The sequence below is a fragment of the Jaminaea rosea genome (assembly GCF_003144245.1).
Source record: "Jaminaea rosea strain MCA 5214 unplaced genomic scaffold BDZ90scaffold_11, whole genome shotgun sequence".
In the NCBI taxonomy this organism is placed as follows: Eukaryota; Fungi; Basidiomycota; class Exobasidiomycetes; order Microstromatales; genus Jaminaea; species Jaminaea rosea.
This window is the reverse complement of record NW_020289985.1, coordinates 263,961-289,662: the sequence shown is the minus strand read 5'-3', so window position 1 is coordinate 289,662 and position 25,702 is coordinate 263,961. Positions and strand designations below refer to the sequence as shown.

Sequence of the window (25,702 nt, the reverse complement as noted above, 5' to 3'; positions counted from 1 at the left end):
AAACGCCGACTAAATGCCCTTTGTCCGCCGCGTGGGGAGTGTTCCTTTGTTCGCTTCCCATTGTGCTCCCGCGACGCCCGCGAAAGAGAACGTTAGCACTGGTGCGCGATAGCTGAGACTACAAGATGACTGGTTCGACGAGCTTCGTGATCGCAACGCCCCTTCACTTCGAGAACAACCACCTGTCGCCATGAAAGATCCCGTCTTCCCCGTCTTCGCTGCTCTCGGCACTGCTCTTGTGCTGCTGCCGCTCACTTGGCATGCTCGCACTGGTAACATCGCCATGGTCCTCCTCATCATCTGGATTGCCTTAGCCAATTTCATCCAGTTCGTCAATACTGTCATATGGTACAGCAATGTGGACAACAAGGCTCCAGTCTGGTGCGATATCTCCACACGGCTCTACCTCATGTCCATCATCGCTGTTCCGGCCTGCAATCTCTGCATCGCCGTCAGGCTGGAAAGTATTGCCTCGACTCGCGAAGTGACGCAGACTGCGAGCGCGAAGAAGCGACAGAAGATCTTCGAGCTCGCGATGGGCATACTTTTGCCGCTCGTCTACGTTGCGCTGGCAGTTGTATGGCAAGGGTAGGTCCAGATACCAGCTGATCTACTATCACATCAACTAACGCCCTACTCCTTGCATCACAGGCATCGCTTTGACATCTACGAAGGGGCCGGATGTTATTCAGCTACCTACATATCATGGCCTTGGATCCTGTTGTCTCCGGTACCAATACTTCTGGTCAGCTGCACCTCTCTGGTCTACTCTAGTGAGTGTCACTTCAAGAAGCTTCTTTGCACCGGTGCTGACACGACGGGACTTTCTGCCGCAGTCCTAGCCTTCCGCTGGTTCAGTCTCAGAAGAGCTCAATTCATGGCGGTCCTTGCCAGCTCGGGGACCAATCTCAACAAGTCGCGGTACCTGCGAATGATGGCTTTCTGCACAATCGATATGCTGATCACCATCCCCTTCACAATCGGCAATCTTGCGTCGCAACTGCGCGACTTTCACGGCGAGCTGCAACCGTATACGAGTTGGGCAGATGTCCACTACGGATGGGGCGCCGTAGCTCAAATTCCGGCTGCTGCTTTTGATACCCCAAGCACAGAGTCGGCATTTTCCCGGTTTGACCTGGTCAGATGGTCAGCTCCGATCGCTGCATTCATCTTCTTTGCGATCTTCGGTCTCACTCAGGATGCGGTGAGCGAATATCGCAGGATTCTCCGTGGCCTAAAGAATGCGGCATCGCTGCCGAAGACCAAGACGAGGTCTATCGTCAGGCAGCCGTGAGTATGACAAGCGGGCTCAGTAGCATTCCTTTGCTGACCTTCTATTCATTCGGATCGGCAGTCAAGATCTCTCCAATACCCATCTCAGCCCGGTTGACAGCGAGAGGGGCTACGAGCTCCACACAAAGGCTTTTTCGACCCCTCCGGCATCGGCGCAGCTGCCTCACCTTGGGTCGTATGCTTGGTCAGGCCATGATGACGAGAAGGAGATCCAGGTGACGGTGGAACGCTCAGTGGCCTATTGAGCTGGCATGGGACGTTGTCAGATTCTTTCTCACTGTCGCCTCAGAGGATCAGTCGCTTGCTTTTCATTTATCACTGCTTGTCTTCTCAGCTTCGTATCCAGCCCAGTGTGACCTCGATCGTGCATTCAACAGACCAGCGATAAGAGACGCTCCCCCGCCGTGCTAGTCAGCGCTGAAGCTGCATACACACAGGCTTTAAAGCAGCGGCGGCAACTAAGCTCGTCTCACTTCTCTGCGTCGATGGTGGTCCCCGCCCTGACGGTGCCCCACCCGACGAGACGCCAATGCTTGTCAATTCTCCTGCTAAGAGCGATCTTCTCGCCGACCTCTGTGCATGCAGGCGAGGTGAGGTAGATCTTTGCCAAGTCTGCCTTGACTGAGATGACACGCCCTCCCGTTGAAGTCGAGCCAATGTTGACCATGAGGACCCTGACGATGGGGAGTGACACAGGCGGCAGGAAGAAGGACGAGGGGGCGGGACGAGGTAGTGGATCAGCAACATTGATCGCCAAGGCAGGCAAAGGCGTCGCCTGTACGTTGAGGAGAGGGGGCGGGACGACTCACTCATTCTTCGCCAGCTTCTGAACCTTTGTCTGCTTGCCACCATCACTCTTGACACCCAGTAGCCTGCGCAACAAGAAGTAGTTGATCTCGAGCTCTGTGTAGATCTTGGGCAGCTGACCGACGGCACCCAAGACCTGACCGACGAGCCTGTCCGCTCGACAGAGGGTCGGGTCGACCTTTGTGCCCACGCCAATGAGTCCACCAGGGACGGCAAACTGCAAGTCGTTCTGCTCTGTGTATAGGGTGGCGATGCGGGAGAAGATGGGGCGGCAGTGGATCTTGCCTTCGTTGTCCTTTGTGACGATACCCGGTCGAATCTCAACTTCCATGCCAAGCTTGAGGACGCCAGAGAGGATGGACCCTCCAGCCACACCACCCTTGAGATCTTGAATCTCTGCACCAGGCTTATTAACGTCAAAGGATCGAATGACGATCATCCTCGGCGAGGCGGTGAAGTCTCGCGGCGGTACGGGGACATTCTTTACGAGATACTCGTTGACGGCGTCGATGTTGTACTTGAGCTGCGCAGAGATGGGAACAATGGGCGCCTTGTCTGCTACGGTGCCCTTGACAAAGCGAGTGATACTGCCCCAATGTTCCTCCGCCTGCTCCTTTCGGATGAGGTCGACCTTGTTCTGGAGAATGATGATGTGCTCGAGCTTCATGATCTCGACTGCTGCGAGATGTTCTGACGTCTGAGGTTGAGGGCACGATTCGTTGCCGGCGATGAGAAGCAAGGCTGCGTCCATGACGGCAGCACCGTTAAGCATGGTAGCCATGAGAATGTCGTGTCCTGGGCAGTCGACAAAGGAGACGTGACGCAGCAGCTTCATCGTGCCACTGCAGCCTGGCCTTTCGCACTTCGGGTGATCCTCTTTGCTCGAAGGGAACGACTTGTAGCATCCCGGTCTCGGACAGCTGTCGTTGTCGCATTTGTAGATCTGTGAATGTATGCGAATCGGGAATGAAGTGGCGCGAAAGGTCAGCAAAGAGCTGCTTGGCCGAGCCATCCAGCCTGACGACCGACCTTTGCATTAGCGTAACCAAGCTTGATGGTGATGTTTCGGACGAGTTCATTCTTGAAACGAACAGTCTGCACGCCTGAGATTGCTTTGACGACGGTTGACTTGCCGTGAGCTACGTGACCGATGGTGCCAATATTAATCGTTGCCTGCCTGCTGATGACCTCAGGGCTCAGAGGTGTGAGCTTGGAAGTGTCTGCATGGCGAGCGAGAGGGGAATGGAGAGCGATGAGCAGGATGATCTGATGCTGAAAGGATCGCAAGACTGCAATATATGCTCACCGATGGAGACTGCCTTGATCCCCTCGACGATCCCGGATGAGCCGACGATGTCGCTCTGACCATTGGCCTCGGTCGCTGCAGCCATGTCCACGGATTGGCTATATGCGCGCCAGTATTCAATTCAGTGAGGGCAAGAAGCGTAATGAGGAGGATGGGTTGCTGGCAGCGAAGGTGGTTTGAGAGAAGATGTCGTACGAACGGATGAGCAATGGTCAAAGGCAACTTCGTCGTCGTCGTCGTCGTCGTCTGTCCTTCTTCGGAATTGGTGTCGCACTCGAGTCCAAGTCGACTCGAGTCCGTCCTGGCCCAAGAGCAGGCAATCCAGCCCAGTGCGCGGCCGGGAACTGGACAAAAAGTTGAGCCAAAGCGGGCGGGTGCGGCGAGGCGGGCTGCCCAGGACGAAATGAACAGTCACTTCATCCTGCCCTGATCTCTCCAACCTCTTCACGGCAAGATGATGATCGTGCGAGCATGACCCAGCATATCATCCAGCGCCTCATCAATAGAGCGCAATGGCCCCTTGGCGTCGCTTGGCTACCTCGACATGTCTAAGCCTTGGGCCACGCCATCCTTGGCCTCCTCTCTTCTCGTGTAGGACAGGGCCACCTTCAGCAGCCAAAGGCATATCTGGCCGCCGTCGCTCTCACATGGCCGCAAATGGACAATCGTCGCTTTTCTCGCGCCTTTTAGAGTTCGACGCAAGCGTTCATCGATCATTTTGCGATGGCAAACGTGTCGTTGACGATACGCGCCATGCTCTGTCGCGCCTCGATGCACCCTCGACGGCACTCGCAATGCATATACTCATTGATGGACTCCTCCGTAAGATGAGCGCGGTCCATCTAACATCAGATCTCGTCGATGTGGTCGTCGAGGGTCTCCACTCTATCCGCGCCTCAACAGGCGACATCAATGACGGTCAGCAGCAGGCTCGATGGGAGGCTGAGATCTGCGACATTCTCGACAACTTTGCCCTGCGCCTCGTTTCCTTTCCCGACCACCGAGCCAGGAATGCCTCGCTCGACCTTGTGGAGCTAGCAACCGCCCTTGATGTCGACGCTCATCGTATCGCACGCATCATCAATATCATATGCGGTGGATTGCAAGAGGCTGACCATCCTAAGACCAGCTCCACCACTCCCTCTGCAGCCATCGCCTTCCCCATTGCTCCGTTGCAAATCTACGATCGAGCATTTGCCGATACGGAGCTCTGCACAGCCCTATTAGAGACCTCGCGGCATTGCGGGTCGAAGCAGCAGGTACTCAGCATCATCTCCGCCTTCCTGCGCGTTCCTGCCGAGGAGGAACAGGACCTCCAACGAGCTGATCAGCTCCTTAATCTGGCACGACGGCTGACTCTCGACGAAGGAGGTCCGCCTCCGGAAATTTTTGCAAGTTATGCAGACGCTTTACTACAGGCCACCTACGTGCCACCTGGTTATGCCTTCCGAATGGCTGCCGACTTCTTCGACGATCAGGTCATCAAGGCCAATAGTCTCAGCGACCCACTACGCTCTCGTGTCTGGGGAACCCTAGTCGCCTTCGATCCCACCTTGGCAGCAGGAGCGGACCAGCCATTCACAATCACCAACCTCTGGTCTCGTCCTCACGGCAGCCCTCGGGATAGCGTCGCGGCTGGACCTCATCCTCACCTTGCATCACATCCTGCATTCTTGCAGCATTTCCTTTCGGGTCTTGGTTCGCTGCCTGCTTTCACAAAGCAAGTGCTCAGGGCTGGCATGCACATGTGGGATCATTGCGTCCGTCGCTATCGTGTGCAGCCCACGCCGCGTATTGCATCCAACGCAGTTCGCCTTTCGATTCTCGGCGATTCCTGGGGCGACGCCGTCGATCTCCTACAAAGCTGGGTGACAACGTCCACTGAGCAGCAGCATGCAGTATCAAAATTGGCCGAAGAGCTGGAAGCATTGAGTGGTCCGCTACGCAGGATTAATTCGTCACCGAATGTCAAGGCTTGGTCAGATCCAGCGGCAGTCGGCATGCTGCCCGCAATGCCCTCGAGCCGTCTGCCTCGCACATTGATGGGAACCACGTTGAATTCGCATCGGCCGATGGCCTGCTGGGCCGTATGGAAGCACAGTCCAGGAATCGCCGGCTGTCCGCATGACCACTTCTCCCTGCTCGCCCTTCTTTCGGGTGCTCGCCACGCAGCAAGACTGGATGTCGAGCGCCGAATCAGAAGCAAGGAGACTCGCAATCGCCAAGAGATGATAATGTCACACGACCTAGAGGCAGATGTAGATGCTCTACTCTCTCACCAACCTTGGCAGAGGGACAACAACGACAGTTCACCTCTTTGGGACGGCTTGCCACCAGCCCTACGTGCGAAGGCAGTCTTCCGACATATCATCTTCTCTCAGCATCCAGATCTCCGGACGGAAGTCAGCGCGGTGGAAGCCTGCCGCGCAGCCCTCAGCTGGCGGCCCTTTCGAACCAGTTTCAAGGCCTCTGAGCTGAGCATCGTACCATCAAGCTCCCCAGAAGCCCATTCATCCCAAAGCGGTACTCGGGCCGCCTACTACGATTCGGAGAGTTGTGACGAGGAGCAGCCAGGAAGTCTGGTTGACGACTGCGGCCGCAGTCTTCCATGGACCTCCGTTGTGTTCGGCAATGACCTATTTGAGGGCTATTTAAGCCTGCTCTGCATCATTCGACTCCTCGAAAATGGCGAGCAGCACCACGAACCGCACTCACACCGAGTCTCAACCCCCTTCTCTTTCCTCTCCGGATCAGACGACGTCTGGACAGAGCCATTAATGGTCTTATCATGGATGAGACGATTGTCTCTACAGCCCAGCCGTGAAATAATGGGACTCGTCAGCCTGACGGCTTTCAGAGACCTGCCTTTGTGGTCCCAGAATCTCTCTGCGGACGCTTCGTTGATGGGACCGATTGACGCATGGTGCCGAGAATGGGTCGACGCGGACAATTTCCCGATAAGGACGGATATCCTCGGCGTCGAGAATCGACTTCTCCGGCAAAGTCTACCGCTAAACGAGGACTTCGACGAAAGAGGAGGGCGGCCCTTTGATGAAGGCTACGCTCGTCCGCGAAGAAAGGAGAGAAGGAGGGCTCAGAAGTCTGCAGGATGGTACAAAGGCATCAGATGAGGTTGAATATGCGAGCGCGCAGCTTCTGGTCTGTTCTGAAATGCTATGCCACCCGGTAGCAAATTGTATCCGTCTAATCGATGCTTGCCTAGCTGTTGTCTTCTCGCAAGGTAATCTTCGTCGTTGCTCGTCTCGACTACATCTCTTCGCCTTCACCTGACCTGACCGCCGGCAACGCCATGCAAAGTGGAGGAGGGAGGTGGCGGCGATTTCCTTGTGTCGTGCGTCGATCATCGCCTCTCTGTACCTCATGCTCCCTAAGCGCATCCCCTCGCTGCTTCGACCTCGATTGTCGGCATCACCGTCATCACAACGTGCCTTCAGCTCTTCATCCAGGTGAGTGCCGCTCTATAGGCAAGCCGACCTCGGGCTCGACTCTGACGCAACTCGCCTTGCCAGGCTCACCATGCGCGTGATTCCAGTCCCAGTACGTGACGACAACTATGCTTACGTCGTCGTCGATACCCCGTCTGGTGATGGGGTATTCGTGGACCCGTATACCCTGAGCAAGGTCCAGGACGCCGCCAATGGCAATGTCGAGAATGTCGTGGGCTGTATCACCACTCACCACCATCACGATCGTGAATATCGCGCGTAGACGAGAGGCGTCGCTCGGCAGGTGCTGACAAAAGCCTGCCGCTCCACAGACTCCGGAGGTAACGATGACTTTGCCAAGGCCTATGCCAAGGCTCCTATCTGGGCCGGCAGCCAGACGCCCACCATGAACACGCTCGTCAAGGACGGCAGCGATTTCAAGATTGGCCAGTCCATCGCCGTCAAGTGCCATGCTACCCCTTGTCATACGCAAGACTCTATTGCGTTCTTCCTTGAGGATACGCGGAGCAATCTGCCCGCAAACGAAATCAAGAGGGCCGTCTTTACTGGGTGAGCAAACTGAAGGCGGAGGAGTCGTATGCTGAGCACAAAGCTAACCCGCTCCGCCAACGTCAGCGACACGCTCTTCGTCTCTGGCTGCGGTCGCTTCTTCGAAGGGACGCCAGCTGAGATGCATACCGCCCTCAACAAGGTGCTCGCCTCGCTACCCGACGATACTGTCGTCTTTTGCGGTCACGAGTACACAAAGTCCAACGTCGCCTTCTCTGCCGGGGTTTTGCCCGAGCGACCGGCCATCCTCCAGCTTCTTGACGAAGTACGCAAGACGAGCGTCACAACAGGAAAGTATACCATTGGGGACGAGAAGAAGCACAATGTCTTTATGCTCGTCGGTGATGCTGAGGTTCAACAGAGGGTCGGCACCCAAGGCAAGGGCGAGATTGAGACAATGTCGGTGCTCAGAGAGCTCAAGAACTCGGGCAAGATGATGGCAAAGGTCTGAGTCGACGACGTCGAGCAGCAGCTTGTTTCGCTATGAACAGGGTAGTAATTGAAGCGAATCGCATCGCATCTACTTGTTGCCACCTTTCTTCTTCTTCTTCTTCTTGCTGTTGCTGGCTGCCTGCCCACTGCCGCCCACCCCTCCCGCTCCACCAACCCCACCTTGGCCAACTGCTGCGTCTGCCACATCGACCTGTGAGGCGCTCGTCTTATCTTTGACAACACCGAGAGCCCGGTTCTCACCTCCCTGGCCCGCTGGAGCTACTCCTTGATCTTGTGCTGCCATCTTTGCCGTCAGCTCGCGGTTTAAGAGCTCGAAGCGGTTGAGTATGACGGTGGAGCGGGAGCGGTACTTGAGAGTCTGGGATGAAGGGAGAAGAAAGGGATTAGTGAAGGGCCCTAACTGGCCTTTGAACTCCCTTGTCAACCGCAGCCAACTCACAGTGACATTGTCGGTGACTTTAAGGACGAGCCATTGTCTGGCTGGGTGAGCTTTAACCAGATAGCGAGTCTGCTCATCGAAGAGGTCGAGGTGATCAGCGACACGGCGGAAGTCAGCTGAAGACTCCCCAGCTCACCCTGTCTGGATCTCCCTGATACAGCTCGAGGGCACGAGAGTGAAAATCTGCCCAATGTTTGATGTATACCATGATCGGGGAAGGAGGTTAGGTGGCTTGGATCATACCTTTGCCTGTGCGTTGCGTGCAGGCTGTTAGGCGGCATCATCCATCCATCGATCAAGGCGGACTGCGCGCCTCGTGGTCTTCTTCCGCCGGCCACACTTTTCCAACGATTGTTGACTCTTGTCTTGGCCCGCCGCACGCTGCGCCGCCCGCTTGACATCTTCCGATTTCAATTTCATTCACAACCGTCCGCCGCTGCTTGCTCATCCCCACCGTCATCATGGCCATCGATGGTACCTCTCAGCCGCTATCAGACGTCCTGCCTACCTCTCAATCGAACCAGGGCAGCCACGTCTACTCGAACGACACTCGCGTCACAGGCTACGAGCCCTTGATTTCGCCCTCGCTCCTCCTTCATGAGATCCCTGTACCTCCCAAGGCGCAGCAGGTCATCGCCAGAGCACGAGCCGAGGCTTCAGCCGTCATCAATGGCAAAGATGATCGATTGCTCGTCGTAGTCGGCCCATGCTCAATCCACGATCCTGAGCAGGCAAAGGAGTACGCCTCAAGGTTGGCAAAGAGCGTTGACCAGTACCGCGGGGAGCTCGTTATCGTCATGCGAGCCTACTTCGAAAGTGAGCGCGCGCTGTTTGCTTCACCTTGCTTTACTCGGAAACGAAGCTCATCATCCTTTCATCCGCTCCGCACATTCAGAGCCTCGAACTACAGTTGGCTGGAAGGGCTTGATCAATGACCCTGATATCAACGGCACTTTCCAGATCAATCGTGGTCTCAAGGTTCGTTCACTAACCTTCCCAGCTGCTTCGCTAGCACATTCTAACGATTCTTTCAATGCGCTTCATACATAGATTGCCCGCAAGCTACTCGTCGACCTCACGTCTTCTGGTGTCCCCGTCGCATGCGAGGTTCTCGACACCATCTCACCGCAGTACACTTCTGACCTCTACTCGTGGGGAGCAATTGGTGCGCGAACAACCGAGTCGCAGCTGCACCGAGAGCTCGGTGAGTCGAGGGCAGCAAGGCTGAGACTGGGCCTCTTAAACATGTCGAGCTCACACTCTTTCGCGCCCACAGTTTCCGGCCTCTCAATGCCAATTGGCTTCAAGAATGGCACTGATGGCGGGCTCGGCGTTGCTGTCGACGCCATCCGTGCATCGTCGCAACCTCATGCCTTTATGGGAGTCACCTCTCAAGGTGAGTGCTGCAGACAACACCTTCACACCTTCTTCACAGATCTAATGCTGAAGCCTCTCCTCTCGATCTACTCTCTCCCGCAGGCCTGGCCGCCATTGTCAAGACGGCTGGCAATGCCGACTTGCACATTGTTCACCGTGGTGGCTCAAAAGGGTGAGTTTCCGCTACGACTCAGGCTTGTTGCGAAAATGTACGCTCGACTGACCTTCGCTCTCTCTCGCATCGTACAGCACCAACTACGATGAAGCCTCTATCGCATCATCTCACGAGCAGCTGTCCAAGGCTCTGCCTTCCCGCCATCCTTCCATCATGGTCGATGCCTCCCATGGCAACTCGAGCAAGGACTACCGCAACCAGCCAAAGGTCATTGCGTCGGTCGCCGATCAATTGTCTAAGGGTGAAAAGGCCATCACCGGTGTCATGATCGAGAGTCACATCAACGAGGGCAAACAGGGCGAGCCCAAGGAGGGCAAGGTCGAGGAGCTTCAGTACGGCGTCTCCATCACCGACGGCTGCGTAAGCTGGCAAACTACTGAGCAGCTTCTGTCGCAACTGAGTCAAGTGAGTCAGCTCGAGACGCGCTTGACCGCTCGCCCGCACTCCTGTGTGAACGCAAAGCTGAACGCTCTACCACTCCTCGCACACGCTCAAGGCGGTCCTCTCGCGCAGAAAGATCGCAACGCAGGCTTGAGCTGTATAATAGCATTTCCCTATCCATCCGGTCCTACCGTCTCGCTGTGACATCTTCTTCTCCGCGCTCAAGCAAAGACTTTGCCGACCGCAAGCTCGTCCACCTTCTTCTCTCTTTGCAGCTTCTCCTTCTTGGCCCGCAATGCCTCCTGATTCGCCGAGCGGGTCTTGTACTCCTGGCCCTTCTGACGTCGCTCAAGATGGCGAACAGCGTTGGGCGATATGTACTCTGTGACAGGACAGCAGACGAGGCGTGAGCGAATCAAGGCAGTGCGCCTTAAGTGAAGCGATATGACTCACCTGGGTTCTCGTACAGAGTCGCCCCGCCAAAGCTGCCCTCAAAGATGCGGATGGGTGTCATGACGAAGCGCGGACCGATCTCGACGAGCGTGGGTTGAGCTTCGTCAGCACCGGCCTTCTTGGACTTCTTCGACGACGACATCTTCTCATCAGCAGAGTTCTCCACGATCCTGTTGTCGGACGAAGGACAAGTTAGCTTGCTGGCAAAGTGAAGCACCCGATTGCCTTACTCACTGCCAGTTCCTAAACCAAATCTTGCCGTCCAAGATGCTGAAGGAGAGGACATGATCAACAAAGGGCTTTGTCCGTCTTGAGGTCCGGGGCACACCGAATGCCTGGGTCAACATCTCCTTGAGCAGCGACCAATGCGGGCTCGAGTCGAAGGCAGCGTCAAAGGAGAGGACCGGTCGTGAGCCCTTGAGGCAGTCTGGGCGCGATGGATCGCCATTAGCTACGATGCTTTGAGTCAACGGCATTCGTCTGGTTAGCTCCACTCACTTCCTGTCATCTTCAGCTCGTCCATCGTGTGGATGTTCTGGATGAAGAGCTTTGCGCTGGGTCCGTTTGGCGTCTTGGAGGCCCACATGTAGAGGTCCTGGTGCTTGCGAGCCTCAAAGTAGAGCGTGTTCTGGATGCGAGCGGGTGGTCGACTTCATGAGCATGCGATTCCCCTACAGAATGGCTTCGACGATTGCTCTCACGTTGCAGTTGTTGAGCTCGGCAAGCTCATTGATGATATGCAAGTTCGATTTGGAGTCAAGCTTGGAGTCTGTCGAGGAACGGAGAGGGGTGGGTAAGGCACTTCATCATCGACCACTGTGGCCAGCCTTTCTCTGCACTCACCCTTCTTCGACTGTGGCATCAAGGCTTCGAGATCCGACACGAGATGCCTCATCTGACTCGTCACGCCCCGCGAGGGAATCAAGAGCACCCGTTGCTTGTTCCTCCTCATCGATGTCGACCCATCGCTTTCGTCGCTGGTAGCTTTGCGTTTGCCTCCCTTGGCTTCGAGTATGCTGGAAGAGGACGCCTCCGGCTCTTGCAAAGCTGCAGACTGTGCTTTTCGCAGAAGAGATGCCATGATAGGATGAGAATGATGAGGAGAAAGGTGGGCAACGCTCATCAGAAATTTCGACGCTCGTTCCGCCTTTCTGCAATCCGACCAGTCCACCAGTCCGCCTCTCCCCATCGTCCGGCGCGACTCAATCTTTGATGGATCTGGTCATTTTCAATTCCCAGCAATGCAATGTATTTCTATGAGGAATCATACGCAATACGGAAGCAGTACGATCTGCGCTACTTCTCACTCTCTTGATGCTTCTTCGTCTGAACTTCGGAAGCGAGACATGTCAAGATGGTCTGATGCCCGACTTCTCTACTTCTCTAGACACGTTCAACCAGATGACTGCAAGCAGTACGCGTTCTCGTGCCGCGAATGTTGGAGAGCTCGATGCCGTCATCTACCTCGCGAGAACATGCTTGTGGCGGCACTGCGAGGGCCAATGCTATGGGATCATGGTGAGCGAGTGCGGCATCATCAACCTCATGAGGCTCACGACCCTTGATGCTGGCCTTGTCTGGTGCTATGTCTCTCCTGTCAACGCTGTCTCCGATGATGCCAACGCCTCTGAGCCATATACAAGCTACGACGACGCCAGCGATGGATCCCGCGAAGCAGAACCACATTGCAGCTTGGTACCCCTTGATGAGTGCTTGCGGTGCCGTGGCATCCAATCCACCTTGACTGTGGGCGTACTTTGCCGTCACCTGTCCAGAGATGGTAGCCGTGAGGGCGAGGCCCAGAGATGTCGCAAGCCTGGTGGTCGTCGAGAAGAGCCCCCCAGCGAGCGCGGCACGGGCAGGCCCGACTGACTTGACACTCTGCAACTGAGCACAAGGGAAGACGAGATCGGTGGCAACTGTAAGGATGAATGCTGGAAAGAGGCCAGCCCAGTAGGACGTGTCCTTGTTGATGAGGGCTAGAATGAGACAGCTACCTGCTCCGCCTATGCCGCCAGAAACGATGAGCCAGAGAGCATGGATGCGACTCATTGCGAAGCCCGCGACGAGATTGAAGAAGATGCCGGCGACGACCATGGGGATAAAGCGGACAGCGGCTTCGAGTGAGTCGAGGCGTTGAACCTCTTGAATCCATAGCGTAGCAAAGTAGGAGAAGACGTTAAATGTCAACCACAGGAGGAAGACCATGCCCAGTAGTGGTGAGAGGGTAGGTGCGCGGAAGATGGTCAGAGGAAGAAGAGGCGCTACTTTGGAAGTGCCATTGGCAAAGCGTCGTTCGAGGCGCTTCTCCCACAGGCCCCAGGCGGCCAGTGCCAAGGCAGAGAGGGGAAGCATGGCGGGGACGAAGGGTGTTTTCCATCCTCTCGAGCTCGAGCCAGCATCGGCGAGGGCAAAGGTGAGCAAGACGAGTCCCGTCGTTGAGAGGGCGGCACCAAGCCAATCAAAGCGGGAGAGGAGTTCTCGGCGCGATGAAGGGGCGTGGGGAGGGGGATCATGAGCTGGTAGCGACATTAGAGCTGTGACGAAGAACAAGAAGGCTCCCCCCGAGAACATGTAGGCAATGACTCGCCATCGTTCGGCAAGGAATCCGGCGGCCAAGAGGCCCACGACGAATCCCAAAGGTTGGCCAGCTCCCAGTGCAGCGTAGGACCAGCTGCGTAGCTTGGGATCGGCAATGGTTGCCAAGAGGCCCGTCGCTGAAGGGGAAAGAATTGCGCATCCGAAACCAAGGAGGGAGTTGAGGGCAATGAAGCTCTTTGAATCGCGCACAAAGGCAATGGCGAGGGAGATTGCAAAGGACCATATGATGCCGATGATGAAGAAGAGTCTACGGCCGAGGGAATCAGAGAGAGCGCCTGCCATGAGGAGGAAGGATCCCTGGAAAAGAGAAAAGAGCGTCAGGGGCCATTGTAGATTGTTACCGGCGAGACCGAGCTGTTTGCCGATGGTGGGAATGGCAATGGTCAATGCTCCACTCCAGAGGGTCTGTAGAAATGTAGACCCAGTTACGCTGATAACGAGGAGCAGCGGCGTCCATTTTGGCGAATACAGGCGAGGGAAGAAGATCTGAGGGTCGTCCGTCGACTGAGAGCGTATCGAGGCGAGAGGCATGTTGCTATCGAGGAGCGAGGGGAAGATCTATTTGGTTGGCATGGCTAAAGAGAAGGAGAAACAGCTTCAAAGGGGGAAGGGGAAGGTCTTCCTAATCTTTGCTTCGCGGCCCCGGCCAAGCCTCCATTGTGGACTTTGTGTGGCGCTTGTGCGTCGTGGTCTGTCCGATTGCCGCTGCTCCTCCTGGTCTGCCCCTGCTGCCCTTTCTGCCCGGTGTGGGGACGCTCGCTTGCCGGTCTCGTAGCCTCGTCTGTTGGTTCCTTGGCTGATTGGCTTGCCTTTGCTCCATCACGGCGGAGCGCAGCCATGGCTGCAGCTACAGCTCAACCCCACGCTTCAGATCACCAAGCATTAGCCAACAATGCAATCTCGTCGTCATCAGCAATCGCCTCATCGTCCAAGAATCTCGTTGCAGACCACCTCAAATCGCCCGACGATCTTTCCCGATTGGAAGGTCTGCGCAGCAAGCTCCACCGCGAGTCGCTCACCCTCGAGGCCAAGCTCAAGTCCGGAGCCAAAGAGCAGCTCGAAGCCATCCGAGATGGTCTGCTCAAGCTTCAAGCTACGCGAAAGGATGTACAAGGCGTTCGCGAAGCCTTTGCAGAGGTAGAGCGAATCTGTACACGCCAAGATGGCGTCAACGAGGGAAACGGTTCGGCCTCATCCCAAGCATTTCGCGTCATTTCCCAAGTATCTCAGATCCACCGCAACTTCGTCCAGACGTCCAATGTGCTACACAGCCTCGAGATGCTGCCGCCCAAGATCGAGCACCTATCCCGAGTCCTAAACGAGGCGCAGGCTGACCTCTATGGTGAGGCATCGGACCTCTTGTGGCTTCATCACCACATTTCCGCCTTGGAGGCATTTAGGAATGAGACTTTACAGATGGCAAGGACTTGCTCAGCCGATGTGAGGGCACACCTCTCGCACTTCTTTGAGCCCTTGGATGGACTGGTCAGAAGCTTCGACGAGTATCTCTTGGCCTTGGGATCACGCACCTTTGATCTCGTCGTCAGAGAAGGGCGAGCGTCCGTCGTCGTGCGACTGATCAAGATCATAGAAAAGGAGTCGAGGCAAGACGAGAAGGCTGCGGCCATCAGGCTGGCAAAGAAGGCAAATTTGGAGGGGGCAGCGAGATTCAGAAGCGTCATTGCAAACGCCAGGGTCATCAAGCTCTACAGGCCAAAATTGCTCGAGGCAATCGACGCCGCTACGGGTGACCTCTTTGAGGAATGCTGGCAGCGGTTCGGAAGCGATGGGAGGGAAAGTGAGTTTCTGGACCATCTAGATTGGGTGTACAAGGACCTCGATATGGTCAAGGAGCAGATAGTTGGGTGAGGAGGGAGCAGGCAGTGATACCTCTTCTGTCGTCCTTGCCATGGCTAACCTCCTTACTCTCGTGCCGCACAGCCTCTTCCCACCTGACTACAACATCCTTCGCTTCTTTGCCAAGTCGTACCACAAACACCTCGGCCAAACGCTTCGCGCGCGCATACTCGATCTCGATCCCCCAGCCTCAACGGTCCTGTCCCTCTATCAATTCACGCAAGAGTACACCTCAACGATGCGCAAGGAACTCGGCATCCCCGTCGACGAATGGCTGCAGCCCACCCTCCTCGATGGGCGCGAGCAGAGCATAATCGACGACTATCTAGGCCTCATCACCCGCAAGATCGACGAATGGACCGCAAATCTGATGAGCGACGAGGTGCGCCTCTTCACTCAGCGCAACGAGGCACCAGAGCGCGATGCTGAGGGCTTGTACGGCCTCAATTATGCAAGCATTCTCTTTCAGATGCTCACACAGCAGTGCGACCTAGCCGCCGACTCGAATCAAGGCTCCCTCGTCGCTCGCTGTGTAGGCCACGCCACGCGGGCTATAATGTCCAGTCAAGCAACATGGCTTCGCGTCCTCGAGGCCGAATTTTCGAAGCAAATCAAGGCCAAGAATCCAGAGGACGTACCTCCTGGGCTGACTGAGTACGTCATCGCCCTATGCAACGAGCTCATCAAGTCTGCCGACTTGGCCGAAGCATTGGGCAAGCGCTTCGAGTCTCTGGTTTCGACAAAGTACAAGGCCACCATCCGCGAAGATGTGGATAATGCGGTCAATGGCTACCTAGATGTCTCGGCGCGGTGTGGAGGCATTCTGGTTCAATTTGTGTTCGAGGACCTCCGACCAGCCGTCAAAGACCTCTTCACATTGCCTGCCTGGTATATGTCCGAGGGAGGAGGAACGTGCACCGTGATCGTGGAGACGATGCGTGACTACCTCAGCGACTATGCAGAGCTGCTGAATCCAAACTTCTTCGAGGCGAGGCTACTACCGGACCTCGTGGACAGATTCTTGGTCAGCTACTTGGGGGCTTTGCGTAAGGTTGGTTCAGGCAAGTTGAAGATGCCAGCCGCAGCCGAGAGGATGAGAGAGGATGTGCGCGAATTCCGCACCATGATGATGGGAGTTTGGATTCGAGACGCCCCCGCTGAGTCTGGTGAAGGAGGCAGCGGTTGGTCGGAGAAAGCTGGAGGCGACCTTCTCGACGGGGTCCTGTCTCTCCTCTCCTCCTCTCCCGCCATGGTCTTTCTACCCTACTGGTCCTTCGCCAAGCAGGCTGGTCCCAACTTGGCCTTCTTCGAGGCACTGCTCCGCGCAAGAGACGATGTGGACAAGTCGGACGTCAGTGCGATTATGGAGAGTGCGAGGCGCAAGGTGAAAGCAGAGGAGTTGCCTGACCTACCGCGCAAGGATGAAGGGGCTGGGGAGGGGAGCGGCGAGCCGACACATGCGGCGGCCATTATGAAGAGAGTAGAGACGGCTTATGCCGCGGGCACGGGTGTAGGGGCTGCTGGAGCTCTGTGGAGTAGGGGGGCACAGATGATTGGGTCGAGTAGTTCGGCTGGGCAAGTTGGGGAGGGATTGGCGGGTGGAGCGGGGCCAGCTGCTACAGGGCAGCAGGCGGGATGGGGTGGATTGGCGGGTGTGGTCAGGAGGGCAGGAGGAATGGGGCCCTAGTCGCGCATGCATCACCAATGCACACTTCCCTGTGAGCGCGCTTTAAAGTCATCGAGTCCATTCGTAGCCATTGAAGCATGAAAAGAGCGTAGCTGTCTAGAGTACAAGGGGGAGGGAATGAGAGCGGCAGGGATGGGTGCAGGTGCGTTGAGAGTGCAGAGATATGTGAGGGGCTCCAATGACAGTAGCTTGAAGGGCGGTATGCTCCTCCGTTGGCATCGCGCAAACCTCAATCGTAGGCCTCTTCCGCGGACTGTCGCACCAATCTGCGGACCTTCTTCTTGTACCCGGCAAAATCCTCTGTGCGCGTGAAATTGGAGACAAATGATCATCAGCTCTGGCGTCAAGAGCTTTCAAGAGCGAAGGCGTAAAGTCGAGCTCACCTCTCACTTGCTTTGCTGCGTCTACATTAGCCGGAGAATCGAGGTTGGGCACGTCTGCCGAGAGAAGGGAGATGACGGATACGAGCTGCGCGCGGGAGCGAGGGGATTGTGTTCAGCGATGGAGGATGTGACGAAGCTGCTTGCGGTCTCTTGAGGCTCACGATGGACTCGACGGTATGCACAGGAAGCCATCGCTCGCTCGCATCCTCGAAGCCGTATTGGTCGACGCCTGGCGCGTGTAGGATGGAGATGCAAAGCTTGCCATCTGCGTAGACTGCCGAGGGCAGGAGGCGAAAAGAGTAAGCCAGCAGTCAGCTACGGAGTCACCAGGCAAGGTTGCCAGCCAGTCGCGCTCGCAGCTCACCATTGGGATGCCACATCGGCGTATTGAACTTGAGCTCTGGCGGCAAGAGTGGGTACTCCTATTTGCAGTTGCGAGGGGGAAGACAGTCATCTGTCAGCTCTCGTCGCGCAAGGCGGTCTCATCTTGTGGTGCTGTCGTCTCACTGGCGGGAAGATGAGCTCAGCCCTCAAGAACCCCCCTTCGTAGAGGGTGTCTGCAGGCCCAATGATCATGATCTCCCAATGATAGAGGTTGCTCTCATCTTTGAGGCCTGCGCTGAAGCCCTCAACAGGGTCTGAGGGTGGCCATGAAGAGCTGATACAAGTTAGCGGAGGCTAGAGTGAGGTGATCAAGGCGAGGAGGCACGCACGCTTCCTGAGTTCCTTCAATTGCCTCTGCAAGAGGAGGGCATTCCCGCTAGGTGAAGATGACATTGCGGTGGTGACGTATGAGCCAGCTTGATGCTACTCTACGTCTTGTTTGCTGTGCTGTTATTGCGGTCAATGTATGCTGAATTCCGCCTTTGGCGTTGGTGTTGGTGTCGGTGAGGACTCAAGTGGTAGTGAGGCAAGCCAGGTCGAGTGGCCCTCACGTCCACTCGAGTCCACTGTGGCGGCGGCGTCCACTTCAAGTCGGCGCCCCTTCCGTTGCTTCTCCACGCGATGAACCACGAGGGCGAGATGAGGGGCGACGACGGGCCAAGGCGCGGCGGACTGACGATATTGGTCGCTCACCGCACTTGACCTATCGACCTGACGCCATTGCAGCAAGCAACCAAGCACCATGGCGGGGCCTAACCTCGAGGTCTTCAAGTTTGGCTTGTGAGAAGATGAAGGCTTCGCGAGATCTTGTCGGTTCCTGCTGCTGATCCCTCGCTGCCGTGTCACCCAGATACCTCTTCTTCCCGCTGGCCATCATGGTCCACTACGGCGACCCGGACTGGTATCGCAAGCATGTGTTACCTATCCGTGATGAGTTCTGGCCAAGGGAGAACACGCTCTTTGTCAGCACAGCCATATGTGAAGATATCAGATCACCGTGAGCCAAACTTGACGATACATCCCCTGCCCTCCGCCGCGCAGAAACCACCACGCAACAGCACAGACCTCAAGTCGACACTTGAGGAGATGAAGGAGCAGAGGTTGGCTAGAAGGGATGCTCGGTTGGCGGGCGAGGCTGCAGGAAAGCTAGGGCAGCAGCAGGAGGTCACCAAAGCGCGGACGTCATCATCGTCGTCGTCGTCGTCATCGTCACGCCCATCGCCCGTGCCGCACACGGCTGCGCCTGGCACATCATTCTGGACGTCAAGAGGAACGCCGGCTGACTGGGAGAAGGCCGACAGGAGAAGATTGGTCTAGACCGAGGAGGCACGACAGGAAAGAGTCATGGAAGGAATCAGCAGGCAAGAAGGACGAATGTGTCCCGCTCGTCGTCTCGCGGTCGTCGTTTCGCCAAGGGAAGATGACGGCGAGGAGGGAGAAGGCAGGATGTCGACCAGTCTCACCGCTCTGCAATCGCAGCCTTGTACAATAGCAATCGAATGATCAGACAGCGATCAGAGCGGCTGTCACAGCCACAGACGTCTTGCTAGATGCATGCATTTCGAGGCGTACTCTCTTGACCGCCTTTTCCCTCTCGTAAATTCCCGTCAATGTCGTCGTTTCGCTACTATGCATCTCAGCTCTTCAACCCTGCTTCTGCCTCCTAGCCTTCTCCTTCCTCTTCCTCTCCTCCGCCATCATGACCTTGCCAACAAAAGCGCCGATTCCACCCAGACCTACGACGAGGAGAAGCGCAGGGCCGCGGACGGCCCATTCTCTTGGAGGGAAGAACGAGTGGAAAGAGGATTGGCTGGATAGGAAGGGCTGAGAGAACGAGGGCCAACGAGGCGGGGATCAGTCGTCGATGAGGGCGAGGTGATGACGCGAAACTCACCGTTGCGAATGCCCAAAGGGTGTAGTAGGTGAAGACGAAGGAGGCTACAAGGAGCATGACACCGCCCACAAGGCGGTCGGAGAGAGCCTGCGCGGGAGGAAGACGAGCAAGAGGCTGATTAGCGCCCGCACATGTGATGAAGAACTGAGGATGAAGGCCATGCGAAGGGAGATCGATGAGGAGGTGCTGTTGTCTGTCCTGGTCCTGTTGTCAGACCATAGGCAGCTCGCGCTCGCAGACGGTCTAAGCCAAGTCGAGCGGAGACGAATCTGGCGCCGGCCAGCTTCTTCGCTCTTTACCTCTGTGTACTGCAAGGTCTGCGAAGCTCACCATGATTAGCAGGCAGCCTTCTGAAGGTGTTGGTCGTCGAACAAGATGCAGCCACGCACGTCTGTCCGTTCACACGTCCTGATCGACTTCTCAGTCCGCCGATCTCGCAGAGCCACGCGACACGCGGCACGCGAAGGCTGTCGTCACGGCGACTAACCTCTCCTCACGCCTCACTCATTGACTCGCAACTAAGGTATATGCATTTGTGCATTGCAAGACCAAGTGTCCCCCGCGCTAAGTGACCCAGCCCTCCACGCATCCTCCTGTGAACAAGAGAACTCGAAGAGACGGGTGTCTGAGCGGGCCAACACCGCCCCCCAACCCTCGAGAGAGGGAAGGTGGCAATGAAGGGAGCTTCATCTTCCGACCGATAAAAAATCGTTGACGACCACGGAGTGGAAGGTCGCAAACAGAGTGCTAGGCGGATAAGAGAATGGAGAAGAGATGAGGGGTTTTCTGGGTGCGGGGTTCGGATCAGAGCGGCAGCTGTGAAAAGGCAAGGACAGGTCGATTGTTCACGAGGCCTCAAAAGATGGTCAGGGTCCAAACGCCGTATCAACCAATTACTTCCCTGTGACAGCTTGACCTGAGTCTGCGCTCAGAGGCAGCGAAGCGTTGGCGAGAGAATGGGTATCAATTTCTATCTACCTGTAGGGCAGACGAAGAGGAGTGCGTGCGTTCAGGTCAGCGAGTAGCTCTTTGATCACCGGATAGCAACAAGCCCCTCCTGCCCTCTTCTCCATCCTCTCGTGACTTGCAAGGCGTCAGCTGGTGGTGCATGTTGAGCAGCTCCTCGCACGTATGTGCTCGCCGGCTCGAAATAAGCGTTTAGGGAAACGAATCATCTTCCGCCTTGTTGAGTCTGTCGTGGCCCCCTCAATACGATGAGACTAGAGTCGATACTCACTTTCAAGATGACTGGGACCGATCGCGTCGGCGAAGGAGATGGACGGGCTCCGTTGCGAGCGAATTCGCTTGCTTCAGCACGAATTGTGTGCGAGCAGATGTCATAGTGAGCGTCGCCGCGCATTGCTGCTGGCTGGACGAGGATAAGAGGCCCATCTAGGACGGTCAGCACAGGCCTAACAAGAGTCGAGCCGCCCCGCCACGGCATTGTTCCTCCTCGTCTTCCTCGCGCTCGATTCATCTCGTAAAGCGTTGACATCTCAACCCAACCTCCGCCTGAAACCCGCATCAGAGACGCCCTGCACACCCGTCATGCCCTCCCAGCACAGCGCAGTCTCAACCGCGCCTGGCCCGCAGCGCACCCGAGTCAAAGCCCCGCCCCTCAAGCCCACCTCGCGCACCCGAATCTTTCCCCTGTTCCTCTCACAGTCACCAGCAAGGCACGAAAAGGGGTGCGTCTCGCTCCAGCCCGTCCACGATGAGGACATGGCGAGGGGTCGACGGCCCATCTCTAGCCTGCCGGAAGACCATGGAAGAAGAGACAGGTCAAGACAGGCTGCAAGACGGGACAAAGAAGCGAGGGCTCGACAAGGCTGCTCGGCAGGTGGACAAGGTCTTGCGATAGTGCCGTGGTGAGGGGCGAGATTGGAATGAGCTGGGCGCCTCGAGTCAGCGAGCCTCATATGGAAGAGGCGCACAGGCTCAAAGAATGGATTTGTAACTTGATTTGTAATCATCCGATCCCAATGGAGTCTCTTGCAGGTCCTGGATCTGCCGGGCTGCTTACCTTGTCGCGGGCGGAATCTGACATGAGGCGAGCCATGACGGTCTTGCTGCTGTTGCTGTTAGCGCCTACATGTCGGGAGAGCAGGGCTGCGGTCAGCACCTTCTGCCCTGCTCATCTCCACACTCTCCCCCACTTTCGCTGCTTCTCATGAAAGACGCCTTCGAGCCGCTCCATCTCTTGGCCACTCGGCGGATGTGCCCCCAGATCCAAGAATAGTCACGCGTTGAGTTGTCCCGTCGCACCGCGAAGGCACGCCGAGTCGCCATCGATTGCACTGAAGCCCCTCTGTGAGCAGAGAGGCATCCTCCACCGCCTGATGCTGCGTGACCTGCGACCGAAGTCGAAGGACGCACCGCATCGGATCCCCACTGAGCATAAGACATGCCGGAGCAGTCAAAGCCGCGTGTGGGACTGCACGAGAAAAGACGAGGCCGATGTTGGAAGAAAGCCGAAGAGTATTGGACCCGGAGTGCTTGGAGACAAGCTTGACACCCATCTTCGCCGGACTTCACTGCTGAGCAACGAGAGCCTTCAAGTTTCGGCGGCTATCGATCTCGATCCCAAGATTGCCAGAGGTGGGACAGCACGACCTGTGCACCCGAAGGAGCAGGCAGAGAGCGTGAGGCCTGACGCGCTTGTAGATGAGGAGGGCATTCCAATCTCCCCCCTGCGACCGAAGAATGAAGCTGCAAGAGCCCTGTACCGCGGTACGAGCAGGGAAATGCCAACACGACGATGCTCCAGTCTCCGGCACAAAGCGCGTAACGAGGGGGAAGAACAGGAGGATGGAGCAGAGAAGCCTCGCCTATGATTCGCCTCTTCCTTTAACCCTCCCAACTCCCTCCGGAAGAAGAGAGCCGGCACGGGCTGGCATCTTGAGCGGCGGCACGAAAGGCTTTCCCTCACTCTCTAATCCTCTTATTCCTCTCCGCCCCACGCTGTGCCGTCCTTGACGTAGAGAGCATGGACGCGTCGACGATGCCTTGCTCACATCCACGAGAGCTCCTGTGACCTCGATCCTCGAACCGCATAAGTGGGGGGAGAGACTTTCTGTTACGCCGCTTGGTACGTGGTCCCTCGCCGCTGTTTGAGCGCCCCCCCAGCTGGAGGTGTTTGCGGTGCAAGACCTCAAACGAGACTGCAACATCAGGTATGCCATCCTCATCCTCTGACGAACCTTTGAACCGAGATACGACGCCTCCTACGCCTGTAAATTCTCGCTGCCAACAGCTTCGCTCGACGCAATGGAAGATCAAGAGGCCGAAGCCCACGACGCGGACGTCGCCTTCCTTCACGCAGTCTAAGCTCGCCACTCTTCCAGCCCACATCCCACCATCAGTCCCACCACCCCGCAACAGAGCCGCACACGCTGGGAAGACCCCGCTCCCTCTAGAAAAGGGGGCGAAGGAACGAAAGCGGTGAGAGAGGAGTACGCGGACCTTCCCACTCGTTGCCATCGCAGTGATCCCCGCACAAGCACCTGAGACGGTGTTGACGAGGGGGCGAGACGAGTATCGATGGCCTTTGGACTGGAGGCACGCGCCGAGAGAAGAGGGAGAAATTGGCCCCCGCGGGCAGCCGTGCGATCATCATCGAAGCTGGGACGACGCCCGTGGATGCAACTCACCGTACGCAATGCCAAGGTGGGAAGCTTGTGCCGCGGTGAGCTGTTGAGCTGAGTGCTGGACATCGAAGGGCTGGAAGGGTAGGAGAGGGAGGCGATGTCAGCCATCGCCAACGATAATGTTGAATCGTCCGCTCGAACCCTGCTTCTCCCGCCTCGCAGCGTCATACAAAAGGTAAGCTTGGTATACAGTTGTCCGCATTTCGGTGATCGGAAGCAGAACTGATTATTGATGTTATGTTCCTAATCCTTTGTGCTCGAGCGGCAGGAGGAGCGGGCGGCGCGACGACGACCTAGTTACTCACCATCTTGAAAGGAGTGTGAAGAGTGTCCGGAGTAGTGGTAGCCTCACGTCTTCACACCTTCCTACTCTGTTGACCGCCTTTCCCGCCCTCATCCTGCTGCAAGTTGGCCTGAAGAAAAGCCGGGTCGACAAAGGTTGGGTCGACGACTCCATTGCCGGCGTTGTCCTGCCTCAGAGTCCATATCTCCTCGGACGTGTCTCCGCCAGGCATCCTCCTGGTAGCCATAGCACGAGCCTTGCGTTCGACAAAGGCTTCGTGGCGTTGAGCTCGATCAAGGCCCTTGAGGGTAAGACAGAACTTGAAGTCGTCGAGCTTGTCTGCGCAGTCGTTGAAGACGCCATACCTGTAGACGTGGGTGAACTGCGGGGTGAGGGCGAAGCAGGTTGCCCTAGCGCATACAGCAGCAGAGAAATAGGCGGTCAGCATGCGATCAATGCCATGTAGTCCTGCGCCTTGCTCACCACCTATCAAAGAGGTTCAAGCAAGAGGGCGTCTCTGCCTGAGGCATGGCAGCGCTCTGAATGACGCGCTCCTGCGCTACCAGCTTGTCATAGAGGGCCTGCTGGGATGCCGGCTGCGACGAATAGGTCATGATGGGGTGGTCCACACGCGATGATGTCGCGAAGGCATGTCGAGGTGAGGGAAAGAGGAGAAAAAGGATGGCAGCTGCCAGACGGAGGCGAAAGAAAAAGTCTCGCGCGCAGCCAGGGCTCAAGTCAAGTCAAGCCAAGCCGGCCCGTCTCTGTCGCTCGAGACAGACGAGACGATGCACGTCAGCGGCTCAGTCCGCCTTTGGTTGGTTGGTTGGAGTCGACGCCCGGATCACCTTCTTGCCTCGTCACCACAATGAGCTACTACCCATGGCAGCAACAGCCTCAAGGCTGGCCTTCACAACAGCAGCAGCAAGACTGGCCACAACAATGGCCTCAGCAGCAAATGTACCAGCAGCCCATGGCCGGACCCTCCTCATGGGGCGCAGGCGCAAACAGCTCAGCGATTCCCCCCACCTCCTCGTCAGCAACTCAGTTTCCTTCGTACTTTGCCAATACCGCATCCTCCTCTGGTAACCCTATAGCCGTCGCCTCTCCAATTGCACCAATCGCTCCCATTGGTCCTCCTGCGCCAAAGAAGGACGGTCGAGCTAGAGGAGGCGGGAGGAAACGCGCTGCAGGCGAGGGCAGTGAGCGTGGGGGTAAAGCAGGCGGCGGGAAGAAGAAGCAGAAGAAGGACAAAGAGGCAGCCGCAGGCAGTGTCAAGAATGAGGCAGGTGAATCTTCGGCATCATCGGCGGCACGCGGCGGTAGAGGCGGCCGGCGAGGAGGCGGTGGTCCAGGTAGCCGCGGCGGGAAAGTTGGTCGTGGCCGTGGAGGTCGGGCAGGCGCATCTCAAGAGGCACGAGGGACGAGCGCACGACGATCAAGAGCCCGTGATACCTCCATAGCAGGCGACTCTACCCAGCGAGCGGGCACGGCAGGCGGCGATCGTAGTCCAAGTGCCGCGGTGAGAAGCAGCGCTGCCCCCAATGCAGATGAGGGTGCAAACGCGGCAAACGCCGCACAGCAGCAGGAAGACTACGACGAGGACGAGGTACCTCCCGCGGACGAGGAAGACGAGGAGCAGCCAGAGGACATGGGCGAAGAGGAGATGCGTTGGCGCGAGGAGGTGGAGCGTACACGTAGCCAGGCCATGGGCCCGCTCATTATGGCCATGTCCGAGTCGCAGTACGATAGACATGAGTCGTGCGTTGTTCGAGTAAACCATGCGCATTTGCTAAGTGCAAGCTCACGAGCTCTCACTTCTACCCTGACCTCGCTATCAGGTACCGTCGCTCCGGCTTCAACCGCTCCTCGTTGCGTCGCCTCATTCATCAACATCTCAGCGGCGGTTATTCCACATCCACCTCCGGCAGCATCAATCAAACCATCACAATGGCCTTTGGAGGAGTAGCCAAAGTCTTTGTAGGCGAGATCATCGAAGGCGCTCGCCGTATCCGTCGCGAGCGCGGTGGTGTGGAAGGAGACGCTGTGCCGCTCAGTGCCGAGGAGATTCTCGAGTCGTATAGAGATTACTGTAAGGGCGCAAGTGACGTTGTAGGGGCTGGCGCAGGCTTGATGGGCAGGGGAAATGCCGAGGAGGTCATGGGGTCGAGTGGGGTCGGTGGGGGGATGGGAGGGAGAAGGCGACTCTTCTAGCACGCCTGGACTGGCTGGGCAGTACACCGGGCCCATGGCACGAGAATATTCA

At 57.0% G+C, this 25,702-nt stretch overlaps 16 protein-coding genes across 16 annotated transcripts; 8 read left to right on the top strand and 8 right to left on the bottom strand.

Moving 5' to 3' along the window:
- Positions 1-12: 12 nt before the first annotated feature.
- Positions 13-1,622, top strand: BDZ90DRAFT_233386 (STE3-domain-containing protein). The gene is made up of 4 exons (XM_025506612.1): positions 13-588; positions 652-773; positions 837-1,290; positions 1,355-1,622. Exons 1-4 carry the CDS (start codon positions 191-193, stop codon positions 1,536-1,538), a joined length of 1,158 nt encoding a protein of 385 aa, XP_025360863.1. The 5' UTR covers positions 13-190; the 3' UTR covers positions 1,539-1,622.
- BDZ90DRAFT_233383 (hypothetical protein) lies at positions 1,359-3,665 on the bottom strand. Its single transcript, XM_025506611.1, has 4 exons — positions 3,407-3,665; positions 3,130-3,320; positions 2,103-3,043; positions 1,359-1,967 (listed from the first exon to the last, which is right to left on the bottom strand). The coding sequence occupies exons 1-4, from the start codon at positions 3,489-3,491 to the stop codon at positions 1,763-1,765; spliced, it is 1,422 nt and encodes a 473-aa protein (XP_025360862.1). The 5' UTR covers positions 3,492-3,665; the 3' UTR covers positions 1,359-1,762.
- A 135-nt stretch (positions 3,666-3,800) lies between these two features.
- On the top strand, positions 3,801-6,739 carry BDZ90DRAFT_50027 (hypothetical protein). The gene has a single exon (XM_025509630.1). It carries the CDS (start codon positions 3,919-3,921, stop codon positions 6,535-6,537), a length of 2,619 nt encoding a protein of 872 aa, XP_025360861.1. The 5' UTR covers positions 3,801-3,918; the 3' UTR covers positions 6,538-6,739.
- BDZ90DRAFT_267320 (Metallo-hydrolase/oxidoreductase) lies at positions 6,628-7,873 on the top strand (the record flags this gene model as incomplete). Its single annotated transcript, XM_025508706.1, has 4 exons — positions 6,628-6,873; positions 6,937-7,118; positions 7,185-7,422; positions 7,489-7,873. Exons 1-4 carry the CDS (start codon positions 6,788-6,790, stop codon positions 7,871-7,873), a joined length of 891 nt encoding a protein of 296 aa, XP_025360860.1. The 5' UTR covers positions 6,628-6,787.
- Positions 7,874-7,942: 69 nt separating this feature from the next.
- BDZ90DRAFT_280775 (signal recognition particle, SRP9/SRP14 subunit) lies at positions 7,943-8,522 on the bottom strand (the record flags this gene model as incomplete). Its single annotated transcript, XM_025509310.1, has 3 exons — positions 7,943-8,233; positions 8,315-8,383; positions 8,451-8,522. The coding sequence occupies 3 exons, from the start codon at positions 8,520-8,522 to the stop codon at positions 7,943-7,945; spliced, it is 432 nt and encodes a 143-aa protein (XP_025360859.1).
- Positions 8,523-8,705: 183 nt separating this feature from the next.
- BDZ90DRAFT_233381 (3-deoxy-7-phosphoheptulonate synthase) lies at positions 8,706-10,589 on the top strand. Its single transcript, XM_025506610.1, has 7 exons — positions 8,706-9,130; positions 9,210-9,292; positions 9,365-9,518; positions 9,591-9,710; positions 9,794-9,863; positions 9,941-10,271; positions 10,363-10,589. The coding sequence occupies exons 1-7, from the start codon at positions 8,776-8,778 to the stop codon at positions 10,399-10,401; spliced, it is 1,152 nt and encodes a 383-aa protein (XP_025360858.1). The 5' UTR covers positions 8,706-8,775; the 3' UTR covers positions 10,402-10,589.
- On the bottom strand, positions 10,469-11,781 carry BDZ90DRAFT_246719 (Brix-domain-containing protein; the record flags this gene model as incomplete). Its single annotated transcript, XM_025507572.1, has 6 exons — positions 10,469-10,629; positions 10,701-10,870; positions 10,935-11,127; positions 11,199-11,328; positions 11,402-11,469; positions 11,544-11,781. The coding sequence occupies 6 exons, from the start codon at positions 11,779-11,781 to the stop codon at positions 10,469-10,471; spliced, it is 960 nt and encodes a 319-aa protein (XP_025360857.1).
- Positions 11,782-11,931: 150 nt separating this feature from the next.
- BDZ90DRAFT_233379 (hypothetical protein) lies at positions 11,932-13,860 on the bottom strand. Its single transcript, XM_025506609.1, has one exon. The coding sequence runs from the start codon at positions 13,830-13,832 to the stop codon at positions 12,084-12,086; it is 1,749 nt and encodes a 582-aa protein (XP_025360856.1). The 5' UTR covers positions 13,833-13,860; the 3' UTR covers positions 11,932-12,083.
- Positions 13,861-14,138: 278 nt separating this feature from the next.
- BDZ90DRAFT_267312 (exocyst complex component Sec6) lies at positions 14,139-17,281 on the top strand (the record flags this gene model as incomplete). The annotated part of the gene is made up of 3 exons (XM_025508705.1): positions 14,139-15,099; positions 15,121-15,166; positions 15,243-17,281. The coding sequence occupies 3 exons, from the start codon at positions 14,139-14,141 to the stop codon at positions 16,843-16,845; spliced, it is 2,610 nt and encodes an 869-aa protein (XP_025360855.1). The 3' UTR covers positions 16,846-17,281.
- BDZ90DRAFT_242026 (putative ubiquitin-conjugating enzyme E2) lies at positions 16,879-18,005 on the bottom strand (the record flags this gene model as incomplete). The annotated part of the gene is made up of 6 exons (XM_025507406.1): positions 16,879-17,145; positions 17,229-17,313; positions 17,390-17,502; positions 17,593-17,650; positions 17,736-17,866; positions 17,942-18,005. The coding sequence occupies 6 exons, from the start codon at positions 18,003-18,005 to the stop codon at positions 17,075-17,077; spliced, it is 522 nt and encodes a 173-aa protein (XP_025360854.1). The 3' UTR covers positions 16,879-17,074.
- Positions 18,006-18,354: 349 nt separating this feature from the next.
- On the top strand, positions 18,355-19,269 carry BDZ90DRAFT_280769 (hypothetical protein; the record flags this gene model as incomplete). Its single annotated transcript, XM_025509309.1, has 3 exons — positions 18,355-18,392; positions 18,463-18,574; positions 18,654-19,269. The coding sequence occupies 3 exons, from the start codon at positions 18,355-18,357 to the stop codon at positions 18,927-18,929; spliced, it is 426 nt and encodes a 141-aa protein (XP_025360853.1). The 3' UTR covers positions 18,930-19,269.
- Positions 19,252-19,872, bottom strand: BDZ90DRAFT_233373 (hypothetical protein). Its single transcript, XM_025506608.1, has 2 exons — positions 19,507-19,872; positions 19,252-19,436 (listed from the first exon to the last, which is right to left on the bottom strand). The coding sequence occupies exons 1-2, from the start codon at positions 19,561-19,563 to the stop codon at positions 19,257-19,259; spliced, it is 237 nt and encodes a 78-aa protein (XP_025360852.1). The 5' UTR covers positions 19,564-19,872; the 3' UTR covers positions 19,252-19,256.
- A 1,833-nt stretch (positions 19,873-21,705) lies between these two features.
- On the top strand, positions 21,706-22,584 carry BDZ90DRAFT_49423 (hypothetical protein). The gene has a single exon (XM_025509628.1). It carries the CDS (start codon positions 21,846-21,848, stop codon positions 22,338-22,340), a length of 495 nt encoding a protein of 164 aa, XP_025360851.1. The 5' UTR covers positions 21,706-21,845; the 3' UTR covers positions 22,341-22,584.
- On the bottom strand, positions 22,386-23,544 carry BDZ90DRAFT_49540 (hypothetical protein). Its single transcript, XM_025509629.1, has 4 exons — positions 23,459-23,544; positions 23,157-23,226; positions 23,008-23,058; positions 22,386-22,898 (listed from the first exon to the last, which is right to left on the bottom strand). The coding sequence occupies exons 1-4, from the start codon at positions 23,459-23,461 to the stop codon at positions 22,432-22,434; spliced, it is 591 nt and encodes a 196-aa protein (XP_025360850.1). The 5' UTR covers positions 23,462-23,544; the 3' UTR covers positions 22,386-22,431.
- Positions 23,156-24,075, bottom strand: BDZ90DRAFT_233369 (hypothetical protein). The gene is made up of 3 exons (XM_025506607.1): positions 23,920-24,075; positions 23,459-23,846; positions 23,156-23,226 (listed from the first exon to the last, which is right to left on the bottom strand). The coding sequence occupies exons 1-2, from the start codon at positions 24,048-24,050 to the stop codon at positions 23,510-23,512; spliced, it is 468 nt and encodes a 155-aa protein (XP_025360849.1). The 5' UTR covers positions 24,051-24,075; the 3' UTR covers positions 23,156-23,226; positions 23,459-23,509.
- Positions 24,076-24,299: 224 nt separating this feature from the next.
- Positions 24,300-25,701, top strand: BDZ90DRAFT_233368 (TAFII28-domain-containing protein). Its single transcript, XM_025506606.1, has 2 exons — positions 24,300-25,197; positions 25,278-25,701. The coding sequence occupies exons 1-2, from the start codon at positions 24,305-24,307 to the stop codon at positions 25,648-25,650; spliced, it is 1,266 nt and encodes a 421-aa protein (XP_025360848.1). The 5' UTR covers positions 24,300-24,304; the 3' UTR covers positions 25,651-25,701.
- Position 25,702: the final 1 nt, after the last annotated feature.